General features: G+C 45.8%; 1 protein-coding gene across 1 annotated transcript; it reads left to right on the forward strand.

The window, feature by feature from the left end:
- Nucleotides 1-7,708: 7,708 nt before the first annotated feature.
- On the forward strand, nt 7,709-11,805 carry LOC119328859. The gene is made up of 5 exons (XM_037601854.1): nt 7,709-7,736; nt 8,188-8,355; nt 8,446-8,712; nt 8,810-8,892; nt 10,672-11,805. The coding sequence occupies exons 1-5, from the start codon at nt 7,709-7,711 to the stop codon at nt 11,803-11,805; spliced, it is 1,680 nt and encodes a 559-aa protein (XP_037457751.1).
- The last annotated feature ends 2,774 nt before the right edge of the window (nt 11,806-14,579 follow it).

Below are 14,579 nucleotides of genomic sequence, written 5' to 3' on the forward strand. Positions count from 1 at the left end.
GTACCGAGTCCCTACATAATCTCCAGACAAAATTTTTCAGTTTTGAAGGGACTTTGGTGTTCCACAAGGACACCCACGCCTTCATCTCTCGACCTGAAGCCGACGACCCTTCTGTACCAGCAAGTAAATTTTCCCTTTGGCTCTTTAACTTGAAGAGCATCTTATAAGCTGAGCTTACTGAAAACTTTCCACGTCGATCTTCACCCCAAGCCCAGAAGTCATTGATCCTCTTGGTACACAGTGGGATAGATAGTATGGTTGTAACGTCGATTGGAATGAAGACCCTTCTCAGCTCCTCCTCCCGCCATGCACTGGAAGAAGCACCCATGAGGTCCGATACATGTTGCGGTGGACCATTTACCAGTGAAGCGACCGGTCTCATCATGCCTGGCCTGGGCAACCAGTTTTGCGTCCATATGTTGGTGTTCTCACCTGTTCCAATCCTTCTGATAATGCCGTGTGCAATGACATCTCGCCTGTCCAGGATTGCCCTCCAAATCTGCGAGGGATGAGCCCCAAGCTCAGAATCTAATAAAGAAACAAAGGGGTAGTACACCGCCTTTAATATCCTTGCACTCAGCGTCGAAGGCCCCTCAATCAAGCGCCATGCTTGTCTTGCCAAGAGCGACAAATTGAATAACTCGATGTCCTTAAAGCCTAAGCCTCCCAAAGATTTTGGTGTGGTGCATACATCCCATGAGACCCAACACGGCTTCCTTTTGCCCCTCTTGCTTCCCCACTAGAACTGACGGATCATTGACATCACATTCTCACAAATACCACGTGGCAACCTGAAGCATGCCATAGAATAAACCGGGATTGCTTGGGCAACTGCTTTTATCAACACTTCCTTTCCCGCATACGATAATAACTTCTACATCCACCCTTTGATCTTTTCCCAAACTCTATCTCTCAAATACTTAAAAGTTCCATTCCTTGAATGACCCACATCTGTAGGCATGCCTAGGTACCTCTCACTCAATTGTTCATTATGCACACCGAGAGAAGCTTTTATGCTATCTCGAACAGCTTGAGAGCATCCCTTGCTAAAAAAAATTGATGACTTTTCATTGTTGACCCTCTGACCAGAAGCGTTACAATAGGTAGTCAACAGGTTTGACACAGTGGTCGCCCCCTCATTACTCGCTTTGAATAGCAGCAGGCTATCATCAGCAAAGAGAAGATGGTTAACAACCAGAGCTGTCGGGGCCACCTGTACTCCCACAAAATGCGATGACTGAGTTCCAGATTTCAAGAGGCACGAAAGGCCCTCCGCTGCATTCAAAAAGAGATACTGGGAGATTGGATCTCCCTGTCGAATACCCCTGGTGGGCTTAAACTGGTCCAATTGCTCTTTGTTGAATAAAACTGAAAATGATACTGACTTTATCATGCCCATAATCACATCAATCCATGATTTAGCAAAGCCAAGCTTACTCATTATCGCCTCCAAATATGCCCATTCTAACCTGTCATACACCTTCATCATGTCCAGCTTCAAAGCAAAGTGACTATTGGACTTGGCTTTGCTCCTCTTCATAAAGTGTAAGCATTTGTAGGCACATATGATGTTATCCGTGATCAATCTTCCAGGAACAAACGCGGATTGTTCTTCAGAAATGATATCGGGCAAGATTTGCTTCAACCTATTCGCCACCACTTTTGATGCAATTTTGTACAGAACATTGCATAAACGAATGGGCCGAAATTGAGTAAGGACAGTTTGGTTCATTACCTTTGGGAATAATACCAAGAAAGTATCGTTTATACACTCCGCACTTTCTTCCCCCTTAATGATTTGCATCACGGCCCTGGTAATTTCTTCACTACACACATCCCAATGCCTCTGATAAAAATGTGCCGAAAAGCCATCCAGGCCAGGCGATTTTGTGGGCAACATTTGAAATAGCTCCACTTTGACCTCGTCACCAGAATAGGGAGCACAGAGGATATCATTCATATTAGGCGTAACTTTACGAGGCACATGTTCAAGCATCGCCTCCATGTTTGTTACTCCCTCTGACGTGTACAGGTCTTTGTAAAAATTTGAAATACGAATTTTCAGTTCAACCGGGTCGTCCACCGTGATGCCCAAAGCACTAGACAGAGATTTGATCATGTTTTTCTTCCTCCTCATGCTTGCCCTCATGTGGAAGAATTTTGTGTTCTTGTCTCCTGCCGCTAGCCAATCAATTCTCGATCGTTGGCGCCAAAGAATTTCCTCTCTGTGATACATCTCCACAAGCCTCTCATGAATCTTTTGCTCGATATGGCTAGGGCCGGTACGCAACGGGTCATCTCTAAATCTCCCCAGCTCACTTTTTAACCTTTGTATCTCAGCTCTAACTGACCCAAAAGTGAATTTATCCCACCGCCTCAGACTTTGGGATAACGAAAATAGTTTCTGCTTGACGTCCTCCACTCGGTGGCTGGGTTGTCCTGCTGTCCAGGCTCCTTGGATTTCCTCTTTCAGACCTTCATGAGACTCCCAAGCAACTTCATACCTAAAAATTTTACTTGGGGCTGTTTGTATATTGAGTGTATCGTTGAGCTCAAAATATATCGGATAATGATCAGATGTAGCTACATCCAGATGTGTCAAACTTGCATTTGGAAAACGGGAGCTCCATTCTGCTGAAGCAAGTGCACGGTCCAGCCTCACTCGAGTGTATGTTCCACCTGTAACCTTCTTTTCGAAGGTCCAAAACCTGCCCTTGAAGCCCAAGTCCATTAGCATGCACACATCAACCATGTCCCGAAAAGCCTGGATCTGAGCATTGCTTCGCTATCCCACTCCCTCGTGTTCATCCGGACGAAGAACTTCATTGAAATCGCCAATACAAAGCCATGGAATATTGCTTGAAACGCTTATATTCTTTAAAGTGTCCCATGTTTGGTGGCGCAAATGAGTTTGAGCTTCCCCATATACTACTGTCATTCTCCACGGATCCGAACCTGGGTCAAGTACTTCGACATCAACATGGTAATCCGAGTAACCCAATACATTTATTTTTATTGAATTGTTCCAAAAAAGGCCTATGCCTCCACTCCTATACCAACGCTATTAATAGCAAAAGCATTATCAAAGCCTATTGAACTTGCTAAATTCTCTACCCTTGCCTTGCCAATCTATGTTTCTAAGATACAAAACAAACTAGGGGCATAATTCTTCGCTAAATCGCGAAGTTCACGAACTTTCGAGGCCTTGCCCGCGCCCCGGCAGTTCCAGCAGATGTAACTCATTGTGCCCGGCGGCGCTCCCCTTGAGAGCCCGCCGATAATGCAGTAGTTGTTTCAGTTGCACCACCCTATCCTTCCGCTGCTTGCTGGCCTGAAATCTTCTTTGGCCTTTTAATATTCTTTCGTGGGGAGACATAAACCGGAGGTAGTGGTGGTACACCCGTAGGAGTCCTATCTGCCAGGGCAACCGCACCCTTACTTCCTTCATCATCCACAGGGTTGAGGATGATTTGCCCCCGGGTCGCCACGTGCACATTGTCCTCGGACATGCGTTTGTTGTTGGTCCTGGCTTCTGGTTCTTTTGGACTTGAATCGAGCTCCATCCCTGTCGTGCAAGATTTCTCATTAACATCTGTATTTTCAGTAGATGATGCGGACGCAGCATTCAGAGTCAACGCCCTTCCTTTTCCTCCATCTACCCTGCCATCATTGACCATCTCCTCTTCATGGGGATGAACCCCCGAGTTCCTATTCCCCTCCGTGTGGGCGTCCCTCGCTACTGTTCCTGAGCGATCAGTAGCATCCCCCCTTCCTCGAGCTGGAGCAAAGCCACGTGATGTGCCTCCACGGCCTCTCCCTCTCCCACCCCGAGTAGGGTATCCACCCCCATGGGTTGTGTGTACATTACTAAGCGACGTTGTGCAATCATCCAGCTTCCCCACTTCATGTCTTCAGCTTTCCAAACACCCGTGCCGCATTCCTCATAGCCATGGCCCATCATCCCACAAACCTTACAAAAGAAGGGAATCTTTTCGTACTTAACAACCATCATCCGTCTACCTTCTCCTTCCATAGTCAGCGGTGTGAAAACGGGTCAATGGCTTCGCTGTCAAGACCTTTGCACGAACACGGACATAATCCCCCTCATAGAAAAGGGTAGGCCTTAGTTGAACCTCACGAACCTTGCCAATCCTGCGAGCTAGTTCATCCACCACTGACTCATGCCGATAGAGGTTTGGAATCTTGTGTATTTGTGCCTAGACAGACAGCCCATCTAGTACCACATCCTCAGGGTCCGTCTTGCCGTCATAGTCCTCAATGTTTACCCCAAGCCCCCTGAAGAGCCAAGGTCCTCTATGCACGACCCTCTTCCAATCTCCAAGGCAGAAAAATTGGAAGATGAACAAATTCTCTCCCGCCTCACGGAATTTTGGAGTCTGAGCTAGCCCCCATATGAACATCATATTGTCGAAGAACGTCGTGGAGCTAAAAGGCCTGGCGGTATTTACCCGTGCAATCGCCATCCACTTGGCCTCCGCCTCGAACCTCTAGGCATCCTCCTTCCCAATGACAACCTCATCCAATTCATCCTCCATTAGAACCATGTTCTTCAGCATCTCCTCTAGATCAATCTCAGGTTTCTTTCCCGTCTGCGACGAGGACCCCCCTGCGGCGGCCATGGCGGCAGCCCAGGCCCTTGACTCACAGCCGAGGCTACTGGAGAACTCCCTCGCCAGCCCTGGACGGGACGGCGACTCGGTATCGATCGATATCAGCCTTCCTCCTCGGCAATCTCGAGATCGCCCGAGGCGGTGCTGTAACCCTAAGCAAGAGGGTACAAAAGTGCAGTTGGACCCTCGTTAACAAAAAATGATTTTTTTTTCAAGTTTGATGAATGTTTATTAAGCTATTGCCGCTTGAAATAATCAGTGACAGCAGGATAGCTCGGGTGCCTCTGGACTTTTCATGTAAACTTGAAGGTCGTGAGTTGGAGGCCTGTAGAGGTCTCTGTTTTTTTGCGATTTTAGCTTTTGCGTTCGGTGCTCAACGCGACTCGTGGGCCGGCCCAACTGAGCGCGTAGCGAGCGCCAGGGAGAAGTTCGGGCGCCTGAAGCGCCCGATAGGAGCTCTCCCGCTGGAGCAGCTCATCTGGCCATGTCTGGGCCCACTCTGCTAAAGCATTTTGAGCCCATGAGCAGTCAGGCCCATCCGTTTCCGTCTGAATCCCCGTGTACCACGACCGCGAGGCGGCGGATGGCGAGGCGGCGACCGCCGGCGAGAGAGACGAGGGATCCCGACGTCGCCCGGTCGGGAGGCGCGACTACTCCTCCTACGCCTCGCGCTCGCCGGAGGCACTGCTGCCCTTGACCCTGGCCTTCCCTCCCCCAGTAAGCGCGCACCATTCCGAAGCGTCTGCCTACTTCGATTTAGTTTGGTTAAAGCATCTGTGTCGCGCCTACTTCGATTGTTGCTTAGCAGTATGTGGATCCAGGTTCGATTATCTGAAGAAAAAGCTGGCTTCCAGGTTTCGATTTGAAGGGCATTTGGTCTGGGATCTCTTCCTGCAGTGTTCGAGATGGGCAATCAGTTCCTTCAAGAAGCACATATGCACCACACTGGGCACGGGCCATGTCATATATCTTTTGGGATAGGGGTGGTGACAAGCATTGGAACCCAGGGCGGTCGCCCATAGCGTGGATACTTTCTCTTTTAGAATTTTTTATTGATTTTAGGCTTGGCCCTGGTTGTTTCTTCCTCAGTTTGTCCCATCCCACTTAGAGGCTGCATCAATGTTTAACATCATTCGCATATCTTCCTTGTTAAGGAATCGGTTATATACCTTTTTTTCTTTGTAGAAATCAACCGCACATCTCATTATTTTTGTTGGTACATTATCGTGTGGATAGATATGTAGGTTTGCTGCCTAAAAAGAGCAGATGTGGTGATGCAATTGGGGCTAGGGTGAGTGTCTGTTGCGGCATTAAGATAGTGATGCAATCGCGGCTACAACTACTGGTTTTTGTCTTTTGTGAAGTTATCTTGTACATCGGTGCAACTAGTGCTCATGCATACATCATGTAGGATTGCGTGCTCGCAACATTGCCAACCATGCGCCAGATAGCACCACAAGATCAAATTCACCGGCATGTATTAACCCATTGATTATATGACATGTCATCACGACACCTGTCCACAGGAGGACTCTTTGTAGTAGAATTCTTGGTATGCATGACAGCATGCCATAAATCAGTGAAACTGTTGCATGTTATAAATAATGAAGCTGGCCAATAAATTACCTTATTTACCCTTCAGACTTTTTCTTGAGGAATCATCTTAAAGCAGCACATCACCATTTGGTTTGTTTTGAAATTTGATAATTGAGACTTGAGACCCTTTAGGACTTGGAAGTTCTAATTATTGCAACTGAAGTATTGATATGTTTGCTAATTAATAGGTGAATGGCCTGCTTGCTTTGTTTCTTTCATATGAACACTAGGTACTGAATGAACAAAAAAAATAGTACTGTGGGCGAGAGCTAGGGAGAACATACATGTGCCCTACATGCGCCTTAGGTAAATTTGGAGCCATGAACATACTGAGAATACATGTGAACATATAGCCATCATTATTACATCGTTCATCACTAGTCACCAAAAGCAAGCGTGGTGATAGAGAACAGATAACATGAAGTCATGACGGGAAGGGTTCACACCTTCTTAGACCATGTACAATGCAAGATGCTTAGAGAGGTGCTTAGTAAAACAAACTGTGTTTTTCTTAAGCACCGGTGCTTATATCTGTGACAGGGGTGCATAATTAAGCATCTGCTCTCTACAGATAAGCACCGGCTTGCATTGTACATGGTCTTGCATGTTCGTTACATTGGAAACTGAAGAAGCACAAGAGGACAAAATAATGATGTTAACTTTTGTATTTCTCAAGTAAGTATATCTTGTTCAACCTCCCTGTCCAAATACAGGTCAGCTTTTGAATAAAAACTTAGATAGAGTCTACTTAAATTCTTGTCCTTTTCTGATATCGTCTGGTATATAGTGTCTATCTTTTGCCCTTGGTGAAGGTCTCACGCCAAAAGAAGGTATTAGATCCATATATGGTTAGATCCACCACAAACATTGGCAGACTTTGTTTCCGCCCCATAGGGTCTCACTGACCTGATGGAAAATCTTTCAGTTTTAGTTCTTGATCGAGATCCGGTTTCCCTGTGGACCATCTCCAATACGCTTGCTAGATTCAACTTCAAAGGTGCACACTTCAATCCCAAGCATCTCCACTTCGTATTTTCCCCTTCCTGTCCAAAAAGGAAGTTGTTTTTAGAGGGAGAATGAAAGATAGTATTCATGGGGCTACTATAAAAGGCACGATTTGATATCTATTGCACAAGATTTTGCATATTCATGGGGCTACTATAAAAGGCACAATTTGATATCTGTTGGTGTCTTCTATCCACAGTCACATCTGATCGAATTTCAGATATTTCATATTTCTGCTGTTTGGTGGGGAGTTTGGGTGTACGGCTGTTTGGCTGGAAATTTGGGTGTACATCTGTTTGGCGGGAAGTTTGGGTGTACGGCTGCTTGGCGTGAAGTTTGGGTTTACGGTTGTCCGGTGGGACAATTTATACGTTCTATTCATTATGATCTGGACCACTAATTAACGGTTGGATGGCTTTCGTGTGTGGATATAGAACGCTTCTCATGACGTGAAGCTTGGCGAGCTATGGCCCTACATGGCAGTGAACCTGTCCTCGGTATCATACTATCATGTATAGCTCGTACGACCATCATATATATGTGGAGCATTTCCGTAGATCTATGACATTTTAAACAGAAAGGAAACAGATGCAGTTCCCATATAGGATATAGTGTTACTGCGTCACCCTGACCATTAGATTATATAGCATATGTGTGTGTAATATATTGTGTGAACTTCACAGTTTGAACGGAGGCAGCATATGTAGTTCGTAATGGGATATAGCTAGCTGCTAGTTACTGGGCCGCCCTTCCAAGTGCTATTAGATTGCAGAAAGTGTTGGATTATGTGGTCAAATGAGAAAAATCACATACCAAGTAGCTATATTAGTCCTTAGAAGATACTCACTTGTTGCAATAGTACGTGCAGGTTGGGATATAAATATAACTATATTTGGACATGATAACACGGTGTTTACTCTCCAAAATTTTGAGTCTAACTTCTACTGTTTTGTAGTTCTTCCATTCGAAACAGTGGAAGAGGCCCTAGATTCCCTTAAAAGGGGGGTTGCTAAAAATGAGGAGCTTGATTTGGTAGTAGCGGAAGTTCATCCTGGCAATGCAGAGATGGACACCTTGGTGCTGTTTCACCACATCCTGAATGCACTTGAAGTGCCTCTCATCAGTAAGCATTTGTATTCAGAGCTGTATTGTTTTAAGAATTTTTTTTCCATCCCAAACTCATTAATCTAGGAGTGTTGTTTCTTGGTTGCAGCTATGTGTGCCTATGATGAAGTAGTCTCCGCACGCATGACCCTTGCAACATGCTTCAATGTGGTTAAGCCGTTGGATACTGAAACCGTCAATTTTCTGAGGATGAGAGCACTTCAACACAGGTCTATTAAAAATCACAGGTCTGAAACTGAGGATGAAAAACAAGATGCGTTGAACGCGAATGTCTATTCAGAGGATCTGGGTTGGTTCTTATGGAGCAGTGAGCTCCATGAGAAGTTCTTGCAGGCTGTTGAAGTGCTTGGGGCGTGTAAGGCTATCTGCACTTGGCATAAATTAGTCGTTTGTTATGTTTAACAGCTGAAAAAGCATGACCTTTGAGTGTCTGTTTTCTTTTTGGCTAACAGCTGCTACGGCTCGGAACATTCACCAGTACATGAATGCCAAGGATTTGAATTTGACCATACAGCATGTTGCAAGCCATCTCCAGGTGGGTGATCGATTTAGTTTACCTCAACTGTGGTATTGCCGGTACATCAATAGGGGCACTATGTACGTTTTTTTGTTAATTTTTTTTGTTTCATAGACTATCATAAGTAGTAGAAGCTGACAACCTATGCATGCTAGTTAGTTTAAACTGACTGAACATTTGGCATTTGAGCCTTATATTTTTCTTTCATCCTATGCACTTTCCCGAACCTTTTGTTTTTGCCACTAATTAAGATGATATTGTCATTCTGCTATAGCCTAGATTGCCACTGCCAACCTGATCCCCCCATGCATGAATATTTGGTAGAGATGGAAGCTACTATGCACTTTCCATTTCTGCACATATATATTGATTAACCAACAGAATGGTTGCAGCATTGCCTAAACTAATCTTGCAGAACCAGCTAATTGCAAGAGATCTGATCACGGTGGTCATAATTACACGATTCCTGAAGTTGCAGGTGTATGCCACCGCTTGGTCATCACCTTTATCACTGTTTTGTACCCTGGCACGTTAAGTACCAGCAGCTAGTGCTGCTCGGACAAAGTCACGGTCTCCGAATCTGGCTCGGATTCGGATTTCTGATTCGGCAAGATTTTGAGGAACACGGTAACTAACGCATGGAGGCTGAGTGACCAAAGAAATTGATGTTACGTGCAGATGAGTCCTTTTACCAACTCATGTGCTCATTAACATACAGTGATTGGGCAAAAGGGAAAAAGGTAGAGGGGAAACAAACACCTACTGGAATAGCAACAACAACATAATAATTAATTTTTTATTATTGGTTTGATCTTAGTGTGAAAAATAAAACATTTCCCTCTGCTATTTATTTTGTGTAAATATAGGTTCTGCATTGTTCAATCAATTGGGTAATTTTCTGTGGCAACAGTGTCCGACTTCACAAAATTTTAAAGAACTATGTGCACACTGTTGAACTGTTGAAGAAACAAATAGGAAGAGAACTTTATTTAATATTTGACCTTTTAATTCATACCCCAGTAAAAGTTCACACAGTTACTGGCAGGCTTGCATGCTAAATACAAGGGTCAAGATTCCATTTTAACTGAATAAACTTGGAAGGAAAGAATGTTTCCACCTGATACTCTACTGTGTGTCCTTTGTTATTTCTTTATTTTCCAGAAGAAACACATGTACATGGATGTCTCATACCTGCGTCAGTACTCAGTAGTCTGTACTCTCTGTCTCTGCATGCCATGGAGATTAAGTTTTGTATATGGTGCTCTAGATAAGATTTCAAATTTCCAAACCATGCAGCTTCAGGAGTAGATTTTGTTAGAGAACCAATCACAATTGGAAAAAAAAAACTTTATGCATGTTAGCACCGAATTCGTAGTATTCAGACTATCCAAAGCATTATTATAACGCAGTTTACCAAATTGACTGATTAATAATTGTTATCACGTTAATGGGATTTTTGTGAACAATGTACTACTTTATAGGTATTTTCTCCTTTATTGGTTAAATTAGGGGCTTATTGACGTAACTTTGGTCTACCCTTAGCTGATGCTAGCAGTAGGGCTTTGGCTTCTTTTTGGCCTTGTTGTGACTGTTTGTGCTTTCTTGGCACTCTCCTAATACAAAACGAAACACGTCCGGGTGCTTGTTTGAGAAAAAAAAATACATACTCCACAAGTTTCAAGTTGATCTATTTCAGCGTTGTTATGCTAAAACACTATAATTTCTTCATTACGCTCACTTTCTATATTGTGATGTGTGATCCCTGTCTTGAATGTTCTGTTCTGTATTGTGATGCAGAAACACCGGCTGCGAGCGCAGAGGCAGAGGTTATCTCACGATGAAGAGGGCTATCAACATTATGCCAGCATGAAGGAATTTTCTGAGATGATGTCATCAGCATACAAGGCACCCAGTGCTAAACCCAATAATCATTTGGCAACAACCCAGACGCAGTTCACACATGGGGTTGCCTCTTCTATCTGGGACATGTACCCTGGGATGGTGTGGCCACACATGGAGGGAAGTTCAGCAGCCTCTGCTATGTGGTACAATTACCCCGGAAAGCAGTGGGGACAAGTGGGGGAGAGTTCGGCTGGAGCACGAGTTTCTCAGACTAATGCACGTCCACCTCCAGTTCTGACACATGGTACCAAATCTATCTGGGACTGGTACCAGGAGAGCCTGCAGTACTATAATGAGAGCCTGTCATACAAACGCGAGGTGCTGCCTGTACAGAGCAAAGCACTTGATGGATATGGACGCGAGATTTTCATCAACCTGGAGAGAGAGGAGATCAGTCTTACTGAAGCAGCAGGCAAGATTGTCATCAACCTGGAGAGCGATGACATGCAGAAAGACACCAAGGACGATGTGCACGCCGCAGTTACTCCACAGGAAGACACAATGAACGAGGTGCACGCCGCAGTTACTCTGCAGAAAGACACCATGGACGAGGCGCACGCCGCAGTCACTCCACATGAAGTGAACGAGGTGCCTGCTGCAGCCATGGGCGCTGGTTATCTGGTGGATCTAGCAGGCAATGCCCTGCTTGACGGTATAGACAACTACCACCCCGCCGCAGAGAATGCGCAGTCTGAGCCTTTCAGTGACTGGGATTGGGAAGAGGTGGAGAAATTCTTGACGAACCAGATGGAAGGACCGGGGCAGGAGCAGCAAGGCATTGAACTAGTGGATCTGCTCCAGGTAGACGGCATTTCACCAGAGGAACTGCTCCAGGTAGACGAAGCCTGGAACCAGGCGCTTCAGCAGGCAAACCCGGCAAACGTCGTCGAGGACGAACCCATGGCTGAAGAGCCCGCCGCTGGAGACGCCCCGGTGTCCGATCCTGCGAACCAGTCCGGCGTCGCCGGCAACGTGTTCGGGGTCTGGAGCCCGCAGTTTGCGGGCGACGACTACGGCATGCCGTTCTAGGCCTGCCAGAAGAGGGGCAACTCAAGAACTGCTTTTATTTTAGTAACAATAATAAGACTGGTGAAGTATAAGCAATAAAGGTTCCTAGGGAGAAATCCCCAGGAGATATATGGGAGAGCTGTTGATGCTCGGACATGTTTCCAGTGCTCTGTGGCATTGGTTAAACCCATTCGTTAATTGGTTTCCAGACTTCTACATATTATCTTCCTCTGTGATGCATTATGACTTTATATAATTCCATACTTATGTCCGTTCTATCTTTTTTTTGCGAGGTTTGTGTCAGTTCTATCTAGTCTAGGGTTTTTGTTCTTCGAACAAAGGAGCACCAGGCTTTTTGTCTGGCTTCTTTGATTCAATCCAACACAAGTTTTTTTTTGGGGAGGATTCGAGTCCTTAGAATAAATGCTGGATTGCTAAACTTGGAAACTGAGTTTCAAAGGTTGGAGAGGAACACAATCAGGGAGCGGACACACTTGATTGGATTGTACCTACTAAATCACGCATCAATGAATAAAATCATGTGTGTTGTTCTGGTCTTCTCCTTTTGGTTCAGATTAACGTGGGGATTATTGGAATGGGTCATCATCATAGATGTAGAGGTAAACAAAAGCTATGCAACTGATACAAATTTACAGAAAGTTCTGTAAAGTATGCAACGAAAAATAACTGCATGGACCAAAAGAAAAGGTAATAAAATAGCTCCATCTTTTACTGGTTTGTTACTGTAATTGCCACCATCTTCACGAACAGAAGATCTACTCCTGGACTTTGCAGGGCTGCTATTTGCTGACTTTGCAAAACATCAGTTCCTGAATTTAGCGGCACATTTACCTGGGACAATTTGTCAGATGCTGATACATGTCCTTTTAATGAGTTTGCATGCCGTGCTGGTTCAGACACTGATGCAGGTGAGCTCTTCACCTCGGATGTGAACTCATTCAAACTTAGTGAACCAAAAGTTTTCACTGTTGAAGTAGACTTCTGGCTAACAACATCCCTAACTTGATGATGGTTACGCGCCATATCACAGAAATTTAACCGACCGGCCAGCCTGCATCTGTTGGATTTCTCCCTGGGCTCATGTTGTGTTGTGTGTGTGTGTGTGTGTGTTGTATTGACATCTGGGTAACTACTGGAAAAGTTTCCAAATTTCCTCTCTCAAATAAATCTCCTTCCGTACATAGTTAACACGGCATCTTATATACGAAAAGACACCATTGACTCGGCTTCTTATATACGAAAAGACACACGAAAAACAGTTCACCATGTGTAAAAAAGAGGGCTCTCAGGACCAGACGGCTCTCATCTCCCGGCTCGTCTCCCGGCGGGTGACCGGCCGCACCGACGGCTCCCTCCCCCAGCCCCCTTCCTCACCTCCTCTCCCCCCGCCATCGCCGGGCTCAGCCCGGGGCGGCGGCGGCGGCCCCACGCGATTCCCCTCCTGGTGCGGCTCCTGCGCGGGGCGGAGCGGCGCTGGGTAGTGTTCCCAGGCGGCGAGGGGGGGTGTGACCTTGTGCCGGCGCGGGTGGTCTACTGCGTTGCGGCGTGGTCGTTGGTGGCGGCGTTCGCTCGGCTTAGATCTATGCCCCTTTGGGCCCCATCTGGCCGGGACGGGCCGGCGGCTTCTTCATCGACGGTGTAGCCCCCTGGAGGTGGCGGCGGGTGCTACTTGTGATCTGCGTTGGGATTCCCCTGAAGAGGAGAGGATGATGCAGTACATTAGAAATAAGTATTTTTCTCAGTTAAGAACCAAGATTATCAATCCAGTAGAAGAACCAAGCAACAACTCGTTAGCAGTACCTGCACACAAACAACAAATCCTTGCAACCCAACGCGCAAAGGGGTTATCAATCCATCAACAGTTACGAGCAAGATTAAATTGTATGGTATTTGATAGATAGATCGGAAAAATACAAAATAAAATAAATAAAAGAAAAACGCAGTAAGGTATTTTTGGTTTTACTATATGATAAAAGATAGACCCGGGGGCCATGGTTTTCACTAGAGGCTTCTTTCTTGAAAATATCATACGGTTGGTAAACAAATTACAGTTGGGCAATTGATAGAAAAGCAAATCATTATGATGATATCCAAGGCGATGATCATGTATATAAGCATCATGTCCGAAATGATTCTGCATCTACTACTATTACTACACACATCGACCGCTATCCAGCATGTATCTAGTGTATTAAGTGTTATGGAACGCAGTATTTCAAAAAAATTCCTACGATCATGCAAGATCTATCTAGGAGATGCATAGCAACGAGAGGGGAGAGTATGTCTACGTACCCTCGTAGACCGAAAGCGAAAGCGTTAAGTAACGCGGTTGATGTAGTCGAACATTTCCGCGATCCAACCGATCAAGTACCAAACGCACGGCACCTCCATGATCTGCACACGTTCAACGGTGACGTCCCTCAAACTCTAGGTCCAGCTGAGGCCGAGGGAGAGTTTCGTCAGCACGACGGCGTGGTGACGGTGATGGTGAAGTTAACGACGCAGGGCTTCGCCTAAGCACTACGACAATATAACCGAGGTGGAAATCTGCGGAGGGGGCATCGCACACAGCTAAGAGATCAACTTTTGTGTCTATGGGGTGCCCCGTCCCCCGTATATAAAGGAGTGGAGGAGGGGGCCGGCTGGCCTCCTATGGCGCGCCCCAAGGGGGGAATCCTACTCCTACTAGGAGTAGGTTCCCCCTTTCCTAGTCCAACTAGGAGGGGGAAGGAAGGGAAGAGGGAGAGAAAGGAAAGGGGGCCGCCCCCCTCCCA

The sequence above is a fragment of the Triticum dicoccoides genome, chromosome 7A (genome assembly GCF_002162155.2).
Source record: "Triticum dicoccoides isolate Atlit2015 ecotype Zavitan chromosome 7A, WEW_v2.0, whole genome shotgun sequence".
Classification (NCBI taxonomy): domain Eukaryota; kingdom Viridiplantae; phylum Streptophyta; class Magnoliopsida; order Poales; family Poaceae; genus Triticum; species Triticum dicoccoides.